The 23,937-nt window shown below is 45.2% G+C and overlaps 1 protein-coding gene and 1 non-coding gene across 3 annotated transcripts in view; both read left to right on the top strand.

The window, feature by feature from the left end:
* MTHFD1L (methylenetetrahydrofolate dehydrogenase (NADP+ dependent) 1 like) overlaps window positions 1-23,937 on the top strand; it is a 196,838-nt gene that overhangs the window by 15,010 nt on the left and 157,891 nt on the right. For both annotated transcript variants that reach the window (XM_060205329.1, XM_016185142.2), the window contains exons 5-7: window positions 189-313; window positions 1,978-2,078; window positions 7,246-7,382. In XM_060205329.1, coding sequence (XP_060061312.1) covers window positions 189-313; window positions 1,978-2,078; window positions 7,246-7,382 — 363 coding nt within the window. The remainder of the gene's footprint in view (window positions 1-188; window positions 314-1,977; window positions 2,079-7,245; window positions 7,383-23,937) is intronic.
* Window positions 21,710-21,816, top strand: LOC132532487 (U6 spliceosomal RNA). Its single transcript, XR_009544441.1, has one exon. It is a non-coding gene; the product is annotated as a U6 spliceosomal RNA (small nuclear RNA).

The following is a 23,937-nucleotide window of genomic DNA, read 5'->3' as shown; positions in this document are numbered from 1 at the left end:
CAATCAGGTGCACCACCATCCATCCCTCCTCCCTATTCTCTCTCCTTATTCTCTCTCTCCCTTTCTTTTCCTGTCTCTTTGTCTTAATCCTGATGGCAGCCGGAGCAGATGCATTGTTCACGAAATTGTATCTGCATATAAAACTTTTGCAGAATAGATTGTCTTTTTTTCCCCCTTCCTTCCTTTAGATTATAGATGAGATCTTGAAGATCAACGAAGACCCCCGGGTCCACGGCCTTGCTCTGCAGGTCTCTGAGGACGCATTCAGCAACAAAGTCCTCAATGCCTTGAGACCAGAGAAAGACGTGGATGGGTGAGTCCTGCAGCCTCTTCCCTCACCCTAGAAATCATGTAAAATACTGCACTGGGCTATATCGAGGCAATAGCTCCCCCAGTAGGGTACATGTCTCTCTGTACAGTCAGCCTGGGGTTGAGCCCTGTCGCCACATGGGAAGCACAGCAGCACCAGAGGAACTTCTAGTGCTGCAGTGTCTCTGTGTCTGTCTCTCTATATGTAAAATGAAAAGCCTCCCTGGGAGCGGTGGAATTGTGCATATGTGAATTTTTTTTTAAAAAAGGTACCAACATTAAGTGGAATTCAGATCAGTAAATTCCAAATCTTGCTAGGTAACCCCAAGTGACTTGAATTACTTGTGGGTTTTGCTGTTGATCGTGATAGAAATGTCCTCAGGCCGGTCGATCCATACTCCCATCCTGTCTCTCTCTTTCCCTAGTGGGGCAAGGATCTGGGAAGGCAGGATTTCAAGACACATGGTGGGGTCATCTTCCCAGGGAAGTCAGGTTGGCATCACGGTAGCATCTGGAACCTGGAGGCTGAAGAAGAGTTAAGATATAAAGCAGAACAAATTATTGACTAATCATGAACCAGATTTGGGGTCTCTGTTTTGGAAAAAGCTAGTTAGGTCTATTTTAGCTGTGTTCCAAAGGGCCCGTGACTTTACTAGTTTTTGCTTGCGCCTGACATCTAATATGCAGGTGGACCCAGGTTATGGTCTGGGGAGATGGTGTCATAGCTGGAAAAAGGACTAGAAAGCTGGATCAGGGAAGAGAGCAGCTCCCAAATATGGGGAAAGTGTATAAGTATTGTTAACTGCAAATCCCATTGATTTGATTCTGGGTGGGGCCCATATTCATGGATATGGAGTTCTGGGGTTGGGAATTGTGTGGAAACGTACCCCTCTTATCCTATCTATAGTCTTGTCAGTATTTCCAGTTTATAAATAAAAATTAGAAAGAAAATGTCCCCAGGGTCAAGTAACCTCACCAGGCTTATGGCAGGGCATGCATCGTCCCAACAGCTCACTGAGCAGAGCAGACTTGGGGGTGGGGGTGGAGGTTTGGGGTGGGGGGAGAGTCCATTGCTGGTTCTGCTGGCTGGGAGCATAGCTAGGGCATCGAAAGCCCTCTGACCTTTACTCCTGCCCATTTTTTTTTTATTGTTCTTTTTGCCTCCAGGGTTGTTGCTGGTGCTGGCACTGAGAATCCACTGCTCCTGGAGGCTATTTTTTCCCTGTTGTTGCCCTTGTTGTTTATTATTATCATTTGATAGGATAGAGAGAAATGGAGAGAGGAGGGGAAGACAGAGAGGGGGAGAGAAAGACAGACACTTGCAGACCTGCTTCACTGCTTGTGAAGCGACCCCCCTGCAGGTGGGGAGCCGGGGCCTCAAACCAGGATCCTTACATTTGTGCCATGTGCGCTTATCCCACTGCACTATGCCCGGCCCCCCCTTTTTTATGGTGGTGCAGGGTATTGAACCTAGGACTTTAGAGTTTCAGCATGAGAGAGTCTGTTTCCATAGCCATTATGTCATTACCCCTGCCCCTCCTCCCCTCTCTTTACTTGTGTTGGGTCATCGAATGTCGTAGTGGGTTGCTGACTTGCTGGGAGTTGGAATAGACACATGCCAACTGCAGAGGAGTGTAAACTTTTCCTGTCTCTGGTCTCCAATTTTAGGGTGACAGATGTCAACCTGGGGAAGCTGGTGCGGGGCGACGCCCAGGAATGCTTTGTGTCACCGGTGGCCAGAGCTGTCATTGAGCTTCTGGAAAAATCAGGTAGGGTGCTCTTTTGGAAACATTGCTGTCTTCCTGCTTTCTTTTAATTTTTTTGACTTTATTTAATTTGATAGGACAGAGAGAAATTGAGAGGGAGGGAGGATAGAGAAGCAGAGAGAGACAGACAGATACCTGCAGCCCTGCTTCACCACTTGTGAAGCTTTCTCCCCTGCAGGTGATGACCGGGGGGCTCGAACCTGGGTCCTTGTGCACTGTAGTGTGTGTGTGGCTTAATCAGGTGCGCCACTGAGCACCCCCACCCCCGTTTCCTTTTTATTGTCTAACGTCTTTGATAAGGATTTGCTTCGAAAACCTTAAGGGCCTTTTTGTCATTTCTTTGTTTTTTATTTTTATTTTATTTTGTTTTGTTTTGTTGCCCTTGTTGTCTAACATTGTTGTGGTTGTTATTATTATTGTTGTTGTTATTGATGTTGTTGTTGGATAGGACAGAGAGACATGGAGAGAGGAGGGGAAGACAGAGAGGGGGAGAGGAACATAGACACCTGCAGACCTGCTTCACCGTTTGTGAAGCGACTCCCCTGCAGGTGGGGAGCCGGGGGCTCGAACCGGGATCCTTACGCTGGTCCTTGCACTTCATGCCATGTTTCTTATTTTTAAATACATATTTATCGATTTAATTTGATAGGACAGAGAGAAATTGAGGGGGGGAAAGGAGAGACACCTGCAGCTCTATTTTTAGCACTGGTGAAGCTTCTCTTCTGAGGGTATAGACTGGGGACTTAAACCTGGATCCTTGAGCATAGTAATGTGTGCATTCAACTGTGTGCACCTCCCCATCCCCAGAGCGTTGCTCAGCTCTGACTTTTAAGAGAGGAATTGAAACCTGGAAGTGATATTCTGTGTCAACAGATGACAGGTAAGCACTGATGACAGGCAGTGACAGCTCTCTGAGAAATTTCATTCCAGGTTTCTATACCCAGAAATCTGGTCAGCAGCTCCCTCATGTGTCGTAAATACAAGTCTCATCTGGGCCCATAGTTTTGTTGTTTTTTTAAAATTTCTCATTAGCTAGGAAGTAAGAGTGACTTGAGCCAGGGTGTCTGACATTGAGGACCTTACAGTGTAGGAGAGAGAGAGAGAGAGAAATTGCTGAAGAGAAATGGCGAGCCTCTTCCAAAGTCTCAACTTTGAAATCTCAGTTAAGAACTGTTTCAGGGAAGCCAAGCGGTAGCGCAGCGGGTTAAGCGCACATGGCGCAAAGTGTAAGGACTGGCATAAGGATCTGGGTTCGAGACCCCGGCTCCCCACCTACAGGGGGCTCGCTTCACAGGCAGTGAAGCAGGTCTGCAGGTGTCTGTCTGTCTCTCCCCGTCTTCCCCTCCTCTCTTCATTTCTCTCTGTCCTATCCAACAATGATGACAACAAGAATAACTACAACAATAAAACAAGGGCAACAAAAGGGAATAAATAAAGAAAAGTTAAAAAAACTGTTTCAGGGGGCTGGTTGGTGGCTCACTCAGTTAAGCACACAGAGTTAACATGAAGCGTAAGGACCTGCGCAAGGGTCCAGTTCAAGCCCCCGGCTCCCCACCTACAGGGAGCTTGCTTTGCAAATGGTGAAGCAGGTCTGTAGGTGTGTCTTTGTCTTTTTCCCCCCCGCTCTATCTTCTCCACCCCTCTCAACCTCTTTCTGTCGTATCCAAAAGACTTAAAAAAAGTAAGAAAGAGAATAAGGTCACAGGAGCAGTGGATTCATAGTGCAGGCACTGGGCCCCAGTGATATCCCTGGAGGCAAAACTAAACAAAAAATGAGCAAACAAACAAACAAAACACCTGTTTCAGCTTCTTAAATTTGCCAGTAGATAAATGCACAGGCCCAGGGTCAGGGAGAGAGCGTTTCAGGTTCTGAAAATTGTCATCCGTCTTCCCTTGACCTTTCATTATTATGTTAATGTCATCTGAATAAAGAATTTTTTCTTTGCTTATTAAATTCAATGAATAAATTATTACAAAGTAGGAAGGAGGTCGGGCGATAGCACAGTGGTTTAAGCGCACGTGGCTCTCTGTCCTAACCAACAATGAACGACATCATCAACAACAATAATGACAACAAGGGCAACAAAAGGGGGGAAAAATAGCCTCCAGGAGCAGTGGATTCATGGTGTAGGCACAGGGCCCCAGCAATAACCCTGGAGGCAAAAATATATATATATTATAGAGCATGTATCTTACAGACACTTAGTGCTTTTCTCAGGGAGAGTATAAAATTCATTTTTTTTTTCAGTTTTTTTCTCTACACCATCTTATGCCGAAAGAGACAAATGTCCTTCCTCTCTTCCATAGTAACAAGCAGGCTGGGGAGAGAGCAAAATGGTGAAGCATTTTATATTATCTTAATTTATTGAATAAACAGCTGGAAATCAAGAGAGAAGGTGGAGATAGAGAAGGGCAGAGAAAAAGAGAGACACTGGCAACACTGCTAATGGTGAAGCATTTTAAAAGACTTTTGGGAGTCGGGCAGTAATGCAGTGGGTTAAGCGCAGGTGGCCCAAAGCTCAGAGACCAGCGGAAGGATCCTGGTTCGAAACCCCGGCTCCCCACCTGCAGGGGAGTTGCTTCACAAGCAGTGCAGCAGGTCTGCAGGTGTCTTTCTCTCTCCCTCTCTGTCTTCCCCTCCTCTCACCATTTCTCTCTGTCCTATCCAGCAACCACGACATCAATAACAGCAATAATAACAGCTACAAAAAAAAAAAAAAACAAAACCCAAGGTCAACAAAAGGGAATAAATAAATATTAAAAAAAAAAAAAAAGTCTTCCATGCCTGAGCCTTCCAGGGCCCAAGTTCAATCCCTAGCACCAACATGAGGCAGAACTGAGCAGTAGTCTGGGGTTTCTCTTTCTTGCTGCTATCCTTGTCTCTTTATCTTTCTCTGTATCGTTAAAATAAGATAAAGTCATTTTTTTTAAGTTTAATTTTATTGGCAGGGTAATGGCTTATAGTGTAGTCTTTAACAACTTCTCATCTCCGCTTGATTGGTGTCTAGGAAATGCACCAGGACCCCAGTGTCTCTTCATCCTGGCCCTTGTCCCCTTCCCCAGAGTCCTTGGCTTTGGTGCAGTGCGCCACACCCAATCCCAGTTTCACCCGGTGTTCTCCCTGACTGCTCTTTGTTCTAAGTCCCTCCCATATATGAGTGAGATCATTTGGCACTGGTCTTTCCTTTCTGGCTTGTCTCACTCAACATGATGCCTTCGAATCAACTTAGAGCAACTAAGAAAAAATCCTCAGGATATATACCAAAGGTCTATTAGAAGATTGATGTTTGGGGACCGGCTGGTGGTGCGCATGTTGCAATGGTCAAAGACCCAGGTTCAAGCCTCCAGTCTCTATCTGCAGAGGGAAAGCTTCACAAGTGGTGAAATAGGGCTACAGGTTATCTCTCTGTCTCTCTCTCTTCCCTCTTATCTCAATTTCTGGCTGACTCTGTCCAATAAATAAAGATAATAATAAAAAATAAATAAACAAAAAGACTCACTTCCAGGGGCCAAATGGTGGTGCACACATTAAGGTGTGCAGAGACCCATGTTCAAGCCCCTGGTTCCCACCTGCAGGGAGGAAGTTTCTTGAGTGGTGAAAGTGGGTTGCAGGCCTACTTTTCCCTCTCTTTCTTCCCTTTCCCTCTCAGTGTCTCTGTCTCTATCCAAAATAAGTAAATAAAAATATTAACAGGGGTTGGGTGGTAGAGCAGCGGGTTAAGTGCACATGGTGAAAAATGCAAGGACCAGCTTAAGGATCCGGGTTCAAGCACCTGGCTTCTCACCTGTAGGGAGGGGCTCCTCATGAGTGGTAAAGCAGGTCTGCAGGGTCTGTCTTTCACTCCCCCTCTCTGTCTTCTCCTCCTCTCTGGATTTCTCTCTGTCCTATCCAACAAGGACAGCAATGACAACAACAATAATAATAACAACAATAAACAACAAGGGCAACAAAAGGGAAAAATAGCCTCCAGGAGCAGTGGATTTGCAGTGCAGGCACCAAGCCCTAGCAATAACCCTGGAGGCAAAAAATAGTAACAAAAAGAAAAATCAGGAGATTCATTTTTTAAAATGCCCCTCTGAGGCTTTCACTGTTAGACTCAAGTCTCTTGAGAAAATTGCTAGCAACTGTGTCATTTTTTCACGTGGATTGTCAGGAGGGTGGGTTCAGTGCCCAGGGAAAGTTGGGGGGACTCTGGCTTATGCTCGTGGTAGGCGGATACTCAAAGGACCAGGTTTTTGAAGGTAGGTATTGTAGGGGAATCTGGCCAGGGTTTGAGGTGGGAGGAAGGTGTCCCCAACTCCAGTATACTCCCGAGAGAAGGGTCCAGTCACAAGCCTTCTTGAAAAGACTTATTAGAGGAGGCCGGGTGGTGGTATACCTGGTTGTGTTACAATGCGCAAGGATCCTGGTTCGAGCCCTCAGTTCCCACCTGCACAGGAAAGCTTTGCGAGTGGTGAAGCAGTGCAGCAGGTGTCTCTCTGTCTCTCTCCCTCCCTCCCTATCTCCCCCTTTCCTCTCAATTTCTGACTGTCTCTATCCAATAAATAAAGATAATAAAAAAATAAAAAAAAAATAGTTGTTAGCTTGTTTCTCTTCATAATAAAGGTGCAGCTGGGCACTGACAATTAAAAAAAAAGAGAGAAAGAAAAGAGTTATTAAGAGATTCCATGACTAGGTAGGTAAAAATATAAACTTCTGTAACAAAGATGTGAGGTAAAAGTCAGGCAGAAACAATATTAGAGTCCAAGGGGAAGCTGCTAGGGACAGACCCTGAGGACCAGGAGGTGAGAGAGTAAAGGCCCACCCATGTGGTACGCCTGAGCTTAGCTTCCCCTTGGTCACTGAGACCACCTGTCTTTCCTACTGGGTTACAGTTTTCCACATGGGCTTCCCTTTCGGAAGCTCCTGCCACCTGGAAGAGGGTACCTTGTACACTAGGAAAATGCATCCCACTATTTCCCCAGCGCTACCTTGATGTTCTTCCTCACTGGTATGAGGAAACGTGATTAACATAGAACAAAGTGGCCATGTCCAGGCTATCTGAGATTCTAGGCCTCTTGTCCCTCAGAACTGTCCCCAACAGTTAGGTGTCAGTGCCTGAGTTAATGCCGCATGGGAAAAGGGCTTCATGGGTCTGCTCACTGTGTGGCATCTCCACTCTCCTGGCAGGGGTTGACTTGGCTGGCAAGAAGGTCCTGGTGCTCGGTGCCCATGGTTCTCTGGAGGCCGCCCTGCAGTGCCTGTTCCAGAGAAGCGGGTCCATGACCATGTGCTCCATGTGGGACGCAGCTCAGCTCCAAGGCAAGGTAGGGGCACCCTGTTTTCAGCATCTTAGCATTCAAAATAGAAATTTCACTCGACTGAGTCAGTGCTGTTTTGCAGGGCTCTCTTGGTGTGAAGGCACAGTTTCATATATCCAGAGTTGGTGTGCACTTCCTCTGTCACAGGACACTGGGTCCCCAAGGTCCCTTTTCATCGCCTTTCACTTTCCCCTCTAGTGTGCTCTGCTTGGCTGGAATAGCTGATGCTTTCATGGACATTTTTTTTTTTCCTCCAGGGTTATTGCTGGGCTCGGTGCCTGCACCATGAATCCACCGCTCCTGGAGGCCATTTGTTTCCCCTTTTTGTTGCCCTAGTTGTTGCAGCCTCGTTGCGGTTATTATTATTGCCATTGTTGACGTTGCTTTGTTGTTGGATAGGACAGAGAGAAATGGAGAGAGGAGGGGAAGACAGAGAGAGAGGGGAGAGAAAGACAGACACCTGCAGACCTGCTTCACCGCCCGTGAAGCGACTCCCCTGCAGGTGGGGAGCCGGGGGCTTGAACCGGGATCCTTACACCGGTCCCTGCACTCTGCACCACGTGCGCTTAACCCGCTGCGCCACCGCCCGGCCCCTTTCCTGGACATTTTCACTGTCTGCTCTTTTGCTGTATTTTGTAAGTTCCCCCAGGAGTGAGATTGCCCGATATTTAGTCTTTCTCCTGGCTTACTTCACTTAACACAGTCCTCTCTGTGTTGCAGCAAAAGACAAGATTGCATCTTTATGTGTGTTTTTTTTTTCATGTTAAGGGTTAACCTCATTTAGTTATTCAATTTTTTTCCTATGGGATTAATAGCAGGCTACAAGATTGTAAGACTGCACTGTATAGTTCCACTCCCCACCCAGCACTGACAACATTGCATCTTTTATTTTTTAAAAAAATGATGAATTATTCAAGTGCTTGATAACTTTTCTTGTTGTAGTTTATACCTGTTACCAAATGACCTGCATTTCCATGAAAGACATCTACTGGATGGTGTTATTTGTATGCAGTATAAAGAACTACAACACACGAGCTTCTTTTAAATTAAAGTCAAAATGTCACTAATTATTATGATTTATTTTGGATAGAGACAGAAGTTGAAAGTGAAGGGAGAGATAAAGAGAGAGATAGAGAGACAGACAGACTTGCAGACCTGGTTCACCGCCCATGAAGCTTTCCCCCTGCAGGTGGGACCTAGAGACTTGAACCTCTGTCCTTGTGCTACAATGTGTGTGCTCAACCAGGTGCACCACTGCCCAGCCCTTTCAGACTATCACTCACTAAGACTTTGTGAAAAATATGGTGGTTATTCTTGAGGGGTGCGGGGAGAATAGGGAAGGGGAAGAATGAGCACAGAACTGTGGTGGTGGGTATGATGTGGAACCATACTCTGGTAATCTTATGATCTTGTAGTATAAATTGCCAATACAAATAAATTAATTAAAAGGGAAATTGGGGTTATGGATCAATTTACCAATATCCATGTCTAGCAGAAAGGCGATTACAGAAGCCAGAACTCCCACCTTCTGCACCCCATGAAGAATTTTGGTCCATACTCCCAGAGGGGGAGACATGTTAGGGGAAGATGACCAGAGGGCTTTGAACTCCAATTCCATCAAGACCTGGAGAGAGAAGAGGGAAAAAAAGGACATTGAGAAGTAGTAATAAGTATAGGTGTGACTTAGAAATAAAGAGAAGGGGGAGTCGGGCGGTAGCGCAGCTGGTTAAGCACACATGGCACAAAGCGCAAGGGTCCTGTATAAGGATCCTGGTTCGAGCCCCCGGCTCCCCACCTGTAGGAGATCTATTCGAAAGCGGTGAGGCAGGTCTGCAGGTGTCTATCTTTCTCTCCTCTCTGTCTTCCCCATCTCTCTCCATTTCTCTCTGTCCTGTCCAACAACAACAGGTATGACTACAACAAGCACAACAACAAGGGCAACAAAATGAGAAAAGATAGCCTCCAGGAGCAGTGGATTTGTAGTGCAGGCAATAACCCAGCAATAACCCTGGAGGCAGTAATAGTAATAAAAAATAAATAAAGAGAAAGGAGTCGAGCGGTAGCACAGCGGGTAAAGAGCATGTGGCGTGAAGCGCAAAGACCAGCATAAGGATCCCAGTTCAAGCCCCCGGCTCCCCACCTGCAGGGGAGTCCATTCACAAGCAGTGAAGCAGGTCTGCAGGTGTCTCTCTCTCCCCCTGTCTGCCTTCTCCTCCTGTCCATTTCTCTCTGTCCTATCTAACAACGACATCAATAACAATAATAACTACAACAACAACAAAAAACAAGGGCAACAAAAGGGAAAAGAAAAAAGAAAAAAAAAGAAGAAGAAATAAAGATAAAGCAGAACCATAGGAAAAACAAAAGGAGGGTGGATGGTTAAATACATACATATAGTCCCTCCCATATTAAAAATAAATAACGTATTTATTGAAACACAGACATCAAATCACTCTACCCACCAAGCAAGCAAATAAGTCAAAAGCAGTAGGAGTTTTCCCCCTGAAGCCAGGGCCTATCATTATCTTTTCTCCTGAGAACGGACAACAGACACTGCCTGCTCATTTTTATTTCATGAGTGCCCAGACCAGGAAAGGCCAAATACTACTGGATAATTGCAGGCCAGCTCCATCTAAGGGCCTGGATAAAATAATCGCTGGTAAAATATTAGAAAACAAAATCCGACTCCAGGTGGTCTCCTATCAGGACATCAGTTTAAGTCTTTTAATGTCATTTGTAAAAATCTCAACTACATTTTCCTTTTAACAACTGTATTCTCACCAGAGGAGATGTAGGAAAATACCTTAATAAAGACTGGTCTCTGGGGGCTAGATGGTAGTGCAGCAGTTAAGCGCACATGGCACGAAGCACAAGGACGGCATAGGACAGAGAAATGGAGAGAGATGGGGAAGACAGAGGGAGAGAAAGATAGACACCTGCAGGGGAGTCGCGTCGCAATTGCGAAGCAGGTCTGCAGGTGTCTATCTTTCTCTTCCTCTCTCTGTCTTCCACTTCTCTCCATTTCTCTGTCCTATCCAGCAACAACATCAGCTATAACAACAATAACAATAATAAGAGCAACAAAAGGGGAAAATGGCCTCCAGGAGCAGTGGACTTGTAGTGCAGACACTGAGCCCCGGTGATAACCCTGGAGGCAAAAACCAAACAAACAAACAACACTGGTCTCCATTCTGATTTTTTAAAACATGGTTTACTTTATTTTGAGGAGAGAGACAGAGAGAGGGAGAGGGAGAGGGAGAGAGAGAAAGAAGAGACTATTATGTACAGCTTGGCTCTGGCAGTGCTGCAGATTGAACCTGGGACCTATAATAATGTCTCCCCAGCCCTTTTTTTTTTTTTTCTTAAAAACCTTGGGCTAGGAATTTAAAGCAATGCCATGACCTAGTAAAGTGTCTGCAAAATGTTATGGCAAACATCTCATCTTATAGTGAAAAAGTAGAGTTATTATTTATTGGATATAGGCAGAGAAGTTGACCAGTTTCCTTCTTTGAAAAGTTTTTATTAGATAGGACGCAGAAATTGAGAGGGGAAAATAAAAAGGGAGAGAGAGAGAGAGTGAGAGAGAGAGAGAGAGAGCTGCTGACCTGCCTCTTTGCTCATAAAGCTTTCTCCCCTCTGGTGGGGGCTGAGGGCTTGAACCTGGGTCCTTGTGCATTTGTAATGTGTGCTCAACCAGGTGCGCCACCACTAGCCCTCAGAGTTGACAGGGGAGTCCATGCCGGCATGCCGAGTCATTCTTTAGAACTTCACCGACACTGAAGGAATGTAAAGAAAGTAAGACATTTAGTGTAATTATTGGGAAGGAAGACATCAAAGTGCCATTCATTCTAGATCATAAGATTTTTTGACATAAAAAGCCAAGGACAGGGCTGGTGATAGAGCTCACTCGAGGGTAGTTTTGCTTTGCTTTGTGCGAGACCTGGGTTTCGAGCATGGCTTTGAAAGAAGCTTTGGTGCTGTGATCTCTCAATCTCTGTGACCCTCTGTCTCATTCCCTCTTTTTTTCTCTCTAAAAAAGGGGAAAAGATAAATTAGGGTGGATAAGAATTTATTTAGTTCTTGAGCAGACAATCATCATCATAATTCGTATGCAAAACGAATTATGTTTCTTTTATTATTTTATTTATTTATTTATTTAGTGCTACCATGGCTATTACTACACCTCAGTTGCATACATGATGAATCCACTGCTCCAGTGGCCATTTCTTTTAACTTTAAAAAAAAAAAATTTTCTGGAGTCGGGTGGTAGTGCAGCAGGTTAAGCACACGTGGTGCAAAGTACAAGGACCGGAGTAAGGATCCAGGTTCGAGCCCTCAGCTCCCCACCTGCAGGGGAGTCGCTTCACAAGCGGTGAAGCAGGTCTGCAGGTGTCTATCTTTCTCTCCCCTTCTCTGTCTTCCCCTCCTCTCTCCAAATTCTCTCTGTCCTATCCAACAGTGACATCAATAACAACAACAATAATAACTACAACAATAAAATCAAGAGCAACAAAAGGGAATAAGTAAATAAATATTAAAAAATATTTTCTTTTTTAATTGGTATATATATATTCCCTTAATTTTTTAAAATTATCTTTATTTTATTTATTGGATAGAGACAGCCAGAAATCTAGAGGGAAGGGGGTGATAGAGAGGGAGAGAACAGAGACACCTGCAACATTGCTTTACCACTCGCAAAGCTTTCCTCCTGCAGGTGGGGACCTGGGGCTTGAACTGGATCCCTGTGCACTGTCACATGTGCGCTCAACCAGGTGCGCCACCACCCAGACCCCACCCCTCCCCATTTTTTTTTGCCTCCGGTGTTATTGCTGGGGCTGGTGCCTGTACTACAAATCCACTGCTCATGGAGACCATTTTTTTCCCCCCATTTTGTTGCCCTTGTTGTCGTTATTGTTAGTATTGTTGCCACTGATGTCATTGTTGTTGGATAGGACAGAGAGAAATGGAGAGAGGAGGGGAAGACAGAGGGGGAGAGAAAGACAGACACCTGCAGACCTGCTTCACCGCCTGTGAAGCGACTCCCCTGCAGGTGGGGAGCCGGGGGCTCAAACCGGGATCCGTACGCCGGTCCTTGCGCTTTGGGCCACATGCGCTTAACCCACTGCGCTACCTCCTGACCCGCCGGTGTATGTTTTTTTTTTTAATTTTAATTTTGATAGAGACAGAAACTAAGAGGGAAGGCACAGGGGGAGAGAGAAACAGACACCTCCAGCACTGCTTTGCCACATGTGAAGCTTCTCCCCTACAAGTGGGAACCCAGAGCTTGAGCCCAGGTCTTCGCACATAGTAATATGTATGTTGACCCGTGTGCTACTGCCTGACCCCTGACCCCAGGAGACTTTTCTAAAAGCAGCATTCAGCCAGGAGACAGCATAATGGTTATTCAAAGACATTTTCGTGCCTAAGGCTCCAAAGTCCTGTGTTCAATCCCCTGCACCACCATAAGCCAAAGCTGAGCAGTGCCCTAGTGAAATAAATAAATACATAAATAAATAATAAGTAAATAAACACATGTGAATTCATTGAAAAAAGGGGGGAGTTCAGAAGACTATATTTCATGTAGCACCATGTGTATTTTCATCATTAGGGTTACATATATGACCGATGAAAGTTTAGTGAAATGAATAGGAACTTCAAACCAAATTAGGAAATTTTTTTAAATGAATTTGCTATATTTATTTATTTATTTATTTATTTATTCCCTTTTGTTGCCCTTGCTGTTGTATTGTTGTAGTCATTATTGATATCGTTGTTGGATAGGACAGAGAGAAATGCAGAGAGGAGGGGGAAGACAGAGAGAAGGAGAGAAAGATAGACACCTGCAGACCTGCTTCACCGCCTGTGAAGGGACTCCCCTGCAGGTGGGGAGTCGGGGGCTCGAACCGGGATCCTTACACCAGCCCTTGAGCTTTGCGCCACCTGCACTTAACCCGCTGTGCTACAGCCTGACTCCCCAAATTAGGAAAATTTATGTCTGAAATAACGAACGAATATTCCACATCGAAATAGTGTAGACAGGAGGTGTGGGGGGGTGATGGTTTGAGTCTCTAAGTTCAGTCCCTGCCACTGCATTAACTGATAGAGCGTTGCTCTGGTCTGTCTGCCCATATAAACAACTAAGTCAACATCAAAGTGACAAAGGTAGTTCACAAGTTTCAAGCCACTGTACCCTGGAGTGGTAGGTAGGTAGAGTAGCTGAAAAATCTTGGTGCTTGCTTTACTGGGGGCTACCACAAGGTGGCAGCCCACTCCAGAAAATTCAAGGACACTTTTTTTTTTTTTGGGGGGGTAACTGAGTTTAGAACTTTTGATTTGGGGAGCTTAAGAAAAATAACCTTGCCCTGAACTGAACATCTGGGGTGAAGGAGAGAAAATGCCTTGGTTGGCAATCGAATGCTTTCACAGCTGTCAGGGATATTGTGGCCAGTGGTATCTGTATTTCTTTCTTTTCTTTTTCTCTTTTTTTTTTTTGCAAAACAAAGACATCTTTCAAAGTACTTTTTTAATGATGAAATAAATCACTGTCACTTCACTGTAGGAGGAATCTCATCTTAATGTTGAGCAAGATCAAGCGGCTTTGCTCTCCTGAGAATCTAGAAATGGGGTAAGAATCCTGACTGGGAAGGTTTTATTTATTTGCCATTAGGGTTATTTCTGGGGCTTGGTGTGAGCACTGTGAACCCACCACTTCTGGCAGCTGTATTTTCTTTTATTTTTTTTATTAGATAAGATAGAGGGGAAATTGAGAGAGGAAGCAAGAGGATAGACACCCGCAAATCTGCTTCAACATTTATGAGGCTTCTCCCCTTAGGTGGGGAGCAGGGTTTTTTAAAAAAATATTTATTTATTTGGTCCCTTTTGTTGCCATTGTTGTTTTTTTTGTTGTAGTTATTAGTGTCGTCGTTGTTGGATAGGACATAGAGAAATGGAGAGATGAGGGGGAGAGAGAGATAGACACCTGCGGACCTGCTTCACCGCCTGTGAAGCGACTCCCCTGCAGGTGGGGAGCCGGGGGCTTGAACTGGGATCCTTATGCCAATCCTTGCGCTTTGCACCACGTGCGCTTAACCCGCTGCGCTACCGCCCGACTCCCTTCTTTGTCTTTTTTAATGTATTTGAGGATGGGTTTTTAAAATTTTTTAAATTTTTGCTTATCTGCTAATCACAGAGAGAGAGAGAGAACATAGAGCATCTAGCATATTTGATGCCTGGGCTGAGACTCTGGAACTTGTGCACGAAGAATCCAGTGCTCTACCCACTGTACCCCTCGCCACACTACTGACGAATTCTCTTTAATAGTGGGTGTTGGGGTGGGCGGTAGCGCAACAGGTTAAGTGCACGTGGCACGAAGCTCAAAGACCGGCCTAAGGATCCAGGTTTGCGCCCCCCCTCCCCCCGCAAGCGGTGAAGTAGGTCTGCAGGTGTCTTTTTCACCCCCTATCTGCCTTCCTGTCTTCACTCGATTTCTCTCTGTCCTATCCAACAATGAATGACATCAACAACAGTAATAACCACAAAAAGGCTACAACAACAATGGCAACAAAAGGGGGAAAAAAATGGCCTCCGGGAGCAGTGGATTCATGGTGCAGGCACTGAGCCCCAGCAATAACCCTGAAGGCAAAAAGAAAAAAAAAAGGAAAATAAATAATAATAAAAAAAAATAATAGTGGATGTTGTGCCAAACACTAAGATGTGTGTGAGGCCGTGGGTTCAAGCCCCCAGCCACCATTTGGCAGCATCCGCACAGGAAACACTCAGCACGCAGTGGAGCAGCACTATGGTGTCTCTCCTCTTTGTGCCTCTCTCTCTCCTCTGTTTTGTCACTTTCTAAAATGAGGAATGCATTGGCACAGATGTCTAGCATAATGGTTATGCAAACCGACTCTTCATGTCTGAGGCTCCAAAGACCCAGTTTCCATCCCCCAAACCATCATAAGCCAGAGCGGAACAGTGCTCTGATACAATAAAAAAAGAAGAAGAAAAAAATCATGCATCTTTCGAGCCCCACTGATAACCTTGATGACAGAATTAAATACAGAAATCACGTTAAAAAATAACAACAAAGTATTTGTATATACATTATTTTAATTTATTTATTGCCACCAGGGTTATTGCTGGGGCTTGATAGCAGCACAACGAGTCCCACTGCTCCCTGTACCCATTTAGTTTCTTTTTTAATCTCGTTTCACAGGACAGAGAGAAATTGAAAGGGGAAGGAGAGATAGAGGGTGAGAGAAAGAGAGACACCTTCAGATCTGCTTCACCCCTTTGAAGTGTTTCTTCTGCAGGCGGGGAAATGGGGGCTTGAACCCGGGTCCTCGTGCGTAGTAACGTGTGCACTGCCCGGCCTTGTACACACATACATTCTGCTGCCTTAGTCTTGGCACAGAACTCGGACGGCATCACCCTGAAGCTTAGAGATCCCCAGCTGCCACTGCTTCTTTGTTGGTTCTGTGTGTCTGTCTATCTTCTATCTTTCTGTCTGTCTGTCTGTCTGTCTATCTGTCATCTATTCGGGGAGTTTATGCTGGGGACTAAATCAGGAACCCATAAAAACAAGGCAGGTGCTATTCCACTAAGCTATGTCCCTGCCCTATGACTGGTCTTAGCAGCCAAGGCAGTAGAAGGACAGGTCCAGGGTGCCCCCTGCTGGCCTCTGAGTGTCATTGCGACTCTGTTCTCCGGCCCATCTCTCTGGTCTCTACCTAGGACAGTCTGCTCGCCCCCAGGAAGCTAAGGCTGCATTCACCTGCAGCTACACTCCCGCTACCCCACCTCCCTGTTGCCCCCTACTGGCAAACTCCTCTCAAACCCCGGATTTTATTTCCAACACACAGATCCTTGCTAGGTCTCTCTTCCCTCTTGTCCTCCTTTAAATATTTTATTTATTTGTTTGTTGGATAAGAGACAGAGAGAGGGGTGGGTAATAGTGCACCGGGTTAAGTGCATAGTACAAAGCACAAGGATCCTCGTTTGAGCCCTCGGCTCCCCACCTGCAGGGGGCTCACTTCACAATCAGTGGAGCAGGTCCTAAGGTGTCTGTCTTTCTCTCCCTCCTCTTTCTTCCCCTCCCCTCTCAATTTCTCTCTGCTCTAACCTATTAAAAAAATAGAAAAAAATGGCCTCCAGGAGCAGTGGATTCCAAGTGTAGACCTGAGCCTCAGCGATAACCTTGGAGACAGGGGTGGGGGGTTGGGGGGAGTCACGAGAATGATGAAGAGATAGAGTGGGAGAGAGAGATAGAGTGGGAGAGAGATACCTGCTGCAGCTCTGTTTCACCGCTTGTGAAGCGTCTCCCCTGCAGGTGGGGACTGGGGGCTTGAACCTGGCCCTTGTGCATGGTAATGTGTGCGCCCTACCAGGTGCGCCACCACATGGACCCCCTTGACACATTGTCCTCTCCAGGGTCAGGGACCCCTAAGCAGACCCCAGTGTTGGCAGTTAAAGCGTCACAAAGAGTATCTGGACACAGCGGGGCATTTTGAGCAACTGTTCCATCCTTGGGGAATCTTGTATGTTCATTTATTTATTTGTTTGTTTATTTATTCCCTTTTGTTGCCCTTGTTGTTTTATTGTTGTAGTTATCATTGTTGTTGTTATTGATGTCATCGTTGTTTGATAGGGCAGAGAGAATTGGAGAGAGGAGGAGAAGACAGAGAGGGAGAGAAAGACAGACACCTGCAGACCTGCTTCACTGCCTGTGAAGCAACTCCCCTGCAGGTGGGGAGCTGGTGGCTTGAACCGGGATCCTTACCCCGGTCTTTGCGCGCTTAACCCGCTGCGCTACCCCCCCGACTTCCAGGAATCTTGTATTTTTAAGCTGATGGTTGCTGAGGTATCTGACACTTACCTTGGGGAGACTTGAACCTCTATCCCAGTGACAGCAACCCTATCCATCAGCCATTCCTCAATACGTTGATTTGGGGTTGTGGTGGTAGAAGGAGGTGACAGCTGGGAGCATGGAGCACAGGACTTGCATTTATGAGGCCCTGGGTTTAAGCCCCCAGCACACTGCATGTGATTAGAACAGTGCTCAGGCCTCTGACACAAAAATCAATAGATAAATCTTAGGGCTGGGGCATAGCTTGGCGTTACAGCATGGGACTCGGTTGGCTGAGGCACCAGGCTCTATCCTTGGCGGTACCTCCATTTACCAGAGCTGAGGGATGATCAGAAAAAGGAACAGATCTTGGGGGTGGGGGTAGCAGCATTGGTTCACTGGTTGAACACACATGTTACTATGCGCAAGGCCCTGGGTTCAAGCTCCCGGGCCCCATCTGCACTGGGGAAGCTTCACAAGAGGTGAATCAGTGCTGCAGGTGTCTCTCTTTCTCCCTCTTTATCTCCCCTTCCTTTCTCAGTTCCTCTCTAGCCTATCACACACACACACACACACACACACACACACACGAAACGGAAGAGAAGGTAGTTATAGAAATAATAGTCAACGGAATCGGGCGGTAGTGCAGCATGTTAAGCGCACATGGCGGCAAAGCGCAAGGACCGGCATAAGGATCCGGGTTCGAGCCCCGGCTTCCCACCTGCAGGGGAGTCGCTTCACAGGCGGTGAAGCAGGTCTGCAGGGGTCTGTCTTTCTCTCCGTCTCTTGTCTTCCCCTCCTCTCTCCATTGCTCTCTGTCCTATCCAACAATGATAACAATAATAACTATAACAATAAAAAACAACAAGGACAACAACAAGGGAATAAATAAATGAATATTAAAAAAGAAAGAAAGAAATAATAGCCCGTATCTGTGACCTTGGAAGAACCCCTGCAGTTTCCAGTGGAAGGAATGGGGACACAGAACTCTGGCAATGGCAACAGTGTGGAATTGTACCCTTGTTATTTTTTACTTTTTATTATTTTATTATGATTATTTATTAGATAGACATAGCCAAAAATAGAGAGGGACAGGGCGATAGAGAGGATGTAGCACTTGCAAGATTTTCCCCCTGCAGGTGGGGACTGGGGACTTGAACCCATGTCCTTGTGCACTGTTATGTGTATACTCAACCAGGTGTGCCACCACCCAATCCCCTACCCTTGTTATTTTGTAAATAACTAATTAAAAAAAAAAGGAAAAAAAAAGTTTAAAGAAGGAAGAGGAGGCAGAGGAGAAAAAGGAGGAGGAGGGTGAGAAAAAAAAATAAAGGAAAGGAAGCTAGTGAAATAACTCACTTGAATAGTGCTCTGTCATGGACGCTAGCTACCAGGTTCAAACCCAGACAGACTACAGCATGAGAGGAAGGTTTGGTGTTGTCCTCTCTGTCTCTCTCTCTCTTCTTCCCCTACCCCATTTGAAGTACCAGAAAAGGGGGGAAAAAAAAGAGAGAGAAGACAAAAGGTCCTGGTGACCCTTCTCTCACCCCACTCCTCCAAGCAGCGTGAGGAGAGTGTGGTATTTATGAGGGAAGCCCTCGGGGGAGGAGAGGCTGCAGGCTTCTCTAGCCCCCCCGCACGTGGCCCCCTCATCTGGGGCTGTGCTGAGGACAGTGCTGAGGCATAGCTGAGGGGAGGCTTCCCGCTGGGGTGGGTCTGGTCAGCGCCAGAGAGAAGAGGCCTGCTGTCTTCTGGCTGCCTCGGGGGGGGATTTTCATATCTCCTCCTTTCCAAAGCCAGTGCTGAAGCCTTAGGACCAGAGGAAGAGAGAACAAGAACCACACACACACACATACATGCAACCAAAACAAACAAACAAAAACCCTCAGAGGTCTTTACATTTCAAGTCTCAGAATGCCAATTTTCTTCCTTCTTTTTTTAAAATTTTATTTTTACATTTATTTTCCCTCTGCTGCCCTTGTCTTTTATTATTGTTGTCGTTGTTGGACAGGACAGAGAGAAATGGAGAGAGGAGGGGAAGACAGAGAGGAGGAGAGAAAGATAGACACCTGCAGACCTGCTTCACCGCCTGTGAAGCGACTCCCCTGCAGGTGGGGAGCCGGGGGCTCGAACCGGGATCCTTACGCGGGACCTTGCGCTTCTTTCTTTTTCTTCTTTTTTACTCTAGCAAACCTCACTAGTCACAAGATTGTTTCCCATTTCAATTTGGTATATAGCCCAGCTTGTACGAGGCTTATTTTTTCTTCCTTCCTTCCTCCCTTCCTTCCTTTCTTCCCTTTAGTCACTGCGGCTTGGTGCCAGCACTATGAATCCACTGTTTCTGATGGCTTTAAAAAAATTTTTTTATTCGATAGGACAGAGAGAAATTGAGAGGGGAGGGGGAGACAGAGAGGGAGAGAAAGACAGACACCTGCAGACCTGCTTCACCGCCTGTGAAGTGTTCTCCCTGCGGGTGGGAAGGGGGAAGCCGGGTCCTTGCGCGGATCCTTGCGCGTAGTACCCTGTGTGCTTGACTGAGTGCGCCACCGTCCAGTCCCCTTTTAAAAAGAAATTGCAACTTAAAAAAATCCAAGTAAAACAAAAGCTAGCAAACTCTAAGACTTTTGAGAACTCTGGTGGTTATCTTTGGGAGGTGGGAAGAGTGGGGACACAGAGCTCTGGTGGCAGGTGTGGTGTGGAGCTGCAGGCTGTAATCTTACAGTCTTGTAACCAACTCTTAGAACAACTGAAATATTTTTAAAAAATGGGGAGATTGGGAGTCGGGCTGTAGCGCAGCGGGTTAAGCGCAGGTGGCGCAAAGCACAAGGACCGGCATAAGGATCCCGGTTCGAACCCCGGCTCCCCACCTGCAGGGGAGTCGCTTCACAGGCGGTGAAGCAGGTCTGCAGGTGTCTATCTTTCTCTCCTCCTCTCTGTCTTCCCCTCCTCTCTCCATTTCTCTCTGTCCTATCCAACAATGACAACAACAATAAGTACAACAATAATAAGTACAACAATAAAACAACAAGGGCAACAAAAGGGAATAAATAAATAAAAAATAAATATTAAAAATAAATAAATAAATAAAAATGGGGAAATTACAAAAATTCCAGATGCATTGGTCAGATACTTACAAAGTAAGGGCACCTTGAAATGGTCTCTTCTCTGAAGTGGCAAGCAAGAAACCTGAACTTGAAAAAAAAGAAAAGAAAAGATTTTATTTATTCATCAGTGAGAGTGAGAGCATCACTCTGGCACATGCAGTGCTGGGGATTGAACTCCAGACCTCATACTTGAGACCCTAACACGCTGTCCCCTGTGCCACTTCCTGGGCCACGGAATCATTAAGTTTTAAGTTAGACAAGATTAGTGAATTACATCATCATCATTTTTCATCTTTGATAATTGGAATGCATTTGTCTTTGATAGTCTGTAGAAAATGAAAAAAGTGAGTTGCAAACTTGAAAATAACAATAAGTTTGGCTTTGTTGTTAATGTTTTTTTAAAAATGTTATTTATTTATTTATTTATTTTTTATTTTATGGGAGAGAATTAGAGTAACTCTCAGGCACATGCAATGCCAAGGATCAAACTTGAGACCTCAGGCTTGAGCGTCTGATGCTTTATCCACGGCATCACCTCTGGGGCTACTTGGTGATTTATATGTCTTTTCTTTTAGGAGTGGGATTGCAGATCATGTGGCGATTACATTTTTAAAAAAATTTATTTATTGGGGGATTGTTTTACAGTTGACAGTAAATACAATAGTTTGTACATGCATAACATTTCTCAGTTTTCCACATAACAATACAACCCCCACTAGGTCCTCTGTCATCCTTCTTGGACCTGTACTCCCTCCCCCCCAACCCCAGAGTCTTTTACTTTGGTGCAATACACCAACTCCAGTTCAGGTTCTACTTGTGTTTTCTCTTCTGATCTTGCTTTTCAACTTCTGCCTGAGAGTGAGATCAGCCCATATTCATCCTTCTGTTTCTGACTTATTTCACTTAACATGATTTCTTCAAGCTCCATCCAAGATGGGCTGAAAACAGTGGGTGATTTTATTTCTTCTTCAGTCTAACGCTCTCCCAACTGAGCTATTTCGGCGGGCTGTATTTCTCCTTACAGCAGAGAACTGCTATCTATTCATTCCCATTTTTATTTATTAGTGATTTGATCATGCTTTATAGGATTATAGGGCTATTGTTCCACACTACACTCACCATTAAGTTCTGTGTCCCTCCTTCTTTAAATTTTTTTTTTTTTAAGAGAAAGGTTTATTTACTAGAAGGTGGGGGAGGAGGGAACCAGAATATCACTCTGGCATCTGTGATGCCAGGGATTGAATTTAGGACTTCTTATTTGAGAGTCTGATGATCTTCTGACATTGCCGCCTTCCAGGCTGTATCTAATTTCCTTTTTTTTTTTTTTTCTGTCACCAGGGTTATCACTGAGTTTTCTCTCTTTATCTAAAGTAAAAAAGCCGAGACTTGTGCTTGCTTCAGCAGCACATATGCTAAAATTGGAACGATACAGAGAAGATTAGCATGACCCCTGCGCAAGGATGGCATGCACATTTGTGAAGCGTTCCATACATATTTAAAAAAAAAAAAAGGATGAGACTTCTTCCTGGTGTACAGACAGGAAATATTTCTTATTTTATTTTACTTTTTTCTTTTTTATTAATTTTATTTTTGAGAGAGATGTACAGAGAGACACAGAGAAACACCAGAGCACTGCTCAGCTCTGGCTTATGGTGGTGCAGGGGATTGAACCTGGGACTTAGGAGCCTCAGGCATGAGAGTCTGTTTGCATAACCATTATGCTGTCTCCCCTGCCCTTTATTTTACTTTTTTATGGAGACAGAGAAATTAAGAGCAAAGGAGCAGACAGAAAGGGGGAGAGAGAGAGAGAGAGAGAGAGAGAGAGAGACAGACACCTGCACCACTGGTTCACTGCTCATGGAAGTTTCCCCCTGAAGGTGGAGATGGGGGGCTTGAACCTGGGTCCTCGAGCACTGTAGCATGTGGGCTCTAAGGGTATACCACAGCCTGACCCTGAAAGGGACTTCTTATTGATGAACCATTCAAAGCAGACCAATTGCAAGATCTGAGGCTGCCTTTTCCTTCTGCCATTGCTCAGAATTTCTGTTAGTATCTGTCTATTTTATACAGAAGAATTATTCTCCCCTCTTTTTAATTGTGGGGTCCCCTCTGCTTCAGGCTGACTTTTTTAGGTAGAGAGAGAGAGAGAAGGAGAAAGGGGAAAAGATACTACAACCTCTCAAATGAGCTTTTTTTGCACTTACTAGCTCAAGTGTTTGTTTTTTTCCTCCTAATCATTTTGAACTCTATGGAGCCCCATGGCATTGAGCAGAAATTCTATGTGCTGCCCCATGGCATTGAGCAGAAATTCACTGCAGGATGAAGTAAGAGGTGACCTGAGCAGAAGGAAGGTCATCTGTTATCCTGGGGGGGGGGGGTTGGCCAATAAGGACTATCCTCCTAATCCCTGAATGTCTATGGACTCACTCCAAGAAAGGGCTCCATTCCAGAAGCCAGTACTCTGTTGCTCACAGCTGACAGTGGAAAAAAGGCACACACCCAATTCCTGAAAGGAAAAAGAAATAATAATAATAATAATAATCTCTCCCACGGTGAATTCACTTGGTTTGCAAGAAATAGGGCAGGTACCCTTTGCTGAAACTGTCATTCTCTTATCTTGTCAAGTCTCCACCATTCAAAGTCAAATGCTTCAACTTAATGTTCTAGAATATTGTCCCAGTAGTATTTTTTTAATAGCACTCACTGCTCTAGCTTATGATGGTGCAGGGGATTGAACCTGAGACCTTAGAGCCTCAGGCATGAGTCTTTTTGTGTGACTGTTTCCTATCTCTCTGCCTCTTTACAGTGGTTTGGATCTCTCTTATTTGATCACCCCCTTACTATTTGTGGGGAAATGTGGATTTCAGCCACAGATATAGAGCTCTGCCCTCCTCTGCTATGTCTTAGGCTAATTCATATACAAATTTAGACTTTTCTAAGTTGGAGTGATACTTAAAAATATTTTCTTTCTTTTTTTTTTTTAACTGGTGAGAAGTTTAATTAATTAATTATTTTTCATTTATTTATTTTTACCAGAGCACTGCTCAGCTCTGGCTTATGGTGGTGTTGGGGATTGAACATGAGACTTTGGAGCCTCAGGCATGAGAGTCTGTTTTCAAAACCATTATGCTATCTACCCTCCACCCAATATTTTATTTCTGTATTAATGAGAAACAGGGAGTGAAAGAGGATCAGAACAGAGAATCTGTCTGGCACATGTGATGCTGGAAATCAAACTCAGGATCTCAACCTTGCAAACCACTACACTCTGCCACGAGAATATGTATGTGTGTGTGTCTCTGTGTTATTTATTTATTTATTTTAAGTGCTGATAGTCCTGCTGAACTATGTCCCCATTCAGTTTTTCATATCTGTACTTCCTAGAGGGCTGGGAAGAGGGTTAGTTAGGTGAGGTATGTTGATTCATAATGGTTATGCAAAAAGACTTCTCATGCCTGAGGCTCCAACATCCCAAGTCCAGTCTCCTGTACCACTGCAAGTTGAGCAGTGCTCTGGTAAAAATAAATAAGTGAAAGAAAGAAAGAAGGAAGCGGGGGGGGGGGGGGGGGGGGGGTGGAGAAAGGAAGGAAGGAGAGCAAGGCACTGCTCCACTACT

Source organism: Erinaceus europaeus, chromosome 13, assembly GCF_950295315.1.
Source record: "Erinaceus europaeus chromosome 13, mEriEur2.1, whole genome shotgun sequence".
Lineage (NCBI taxonomy): Eukaryota > Metazoa > Chordata > Mammalia > Eulipotyphla > Erinaceidae > Erinaceus > Erinaceus europaeus.
Note: the sequence above shows the minus strand (reverse complement) of the source record. Positions and strands in the feature narration are given on the sequence as shown.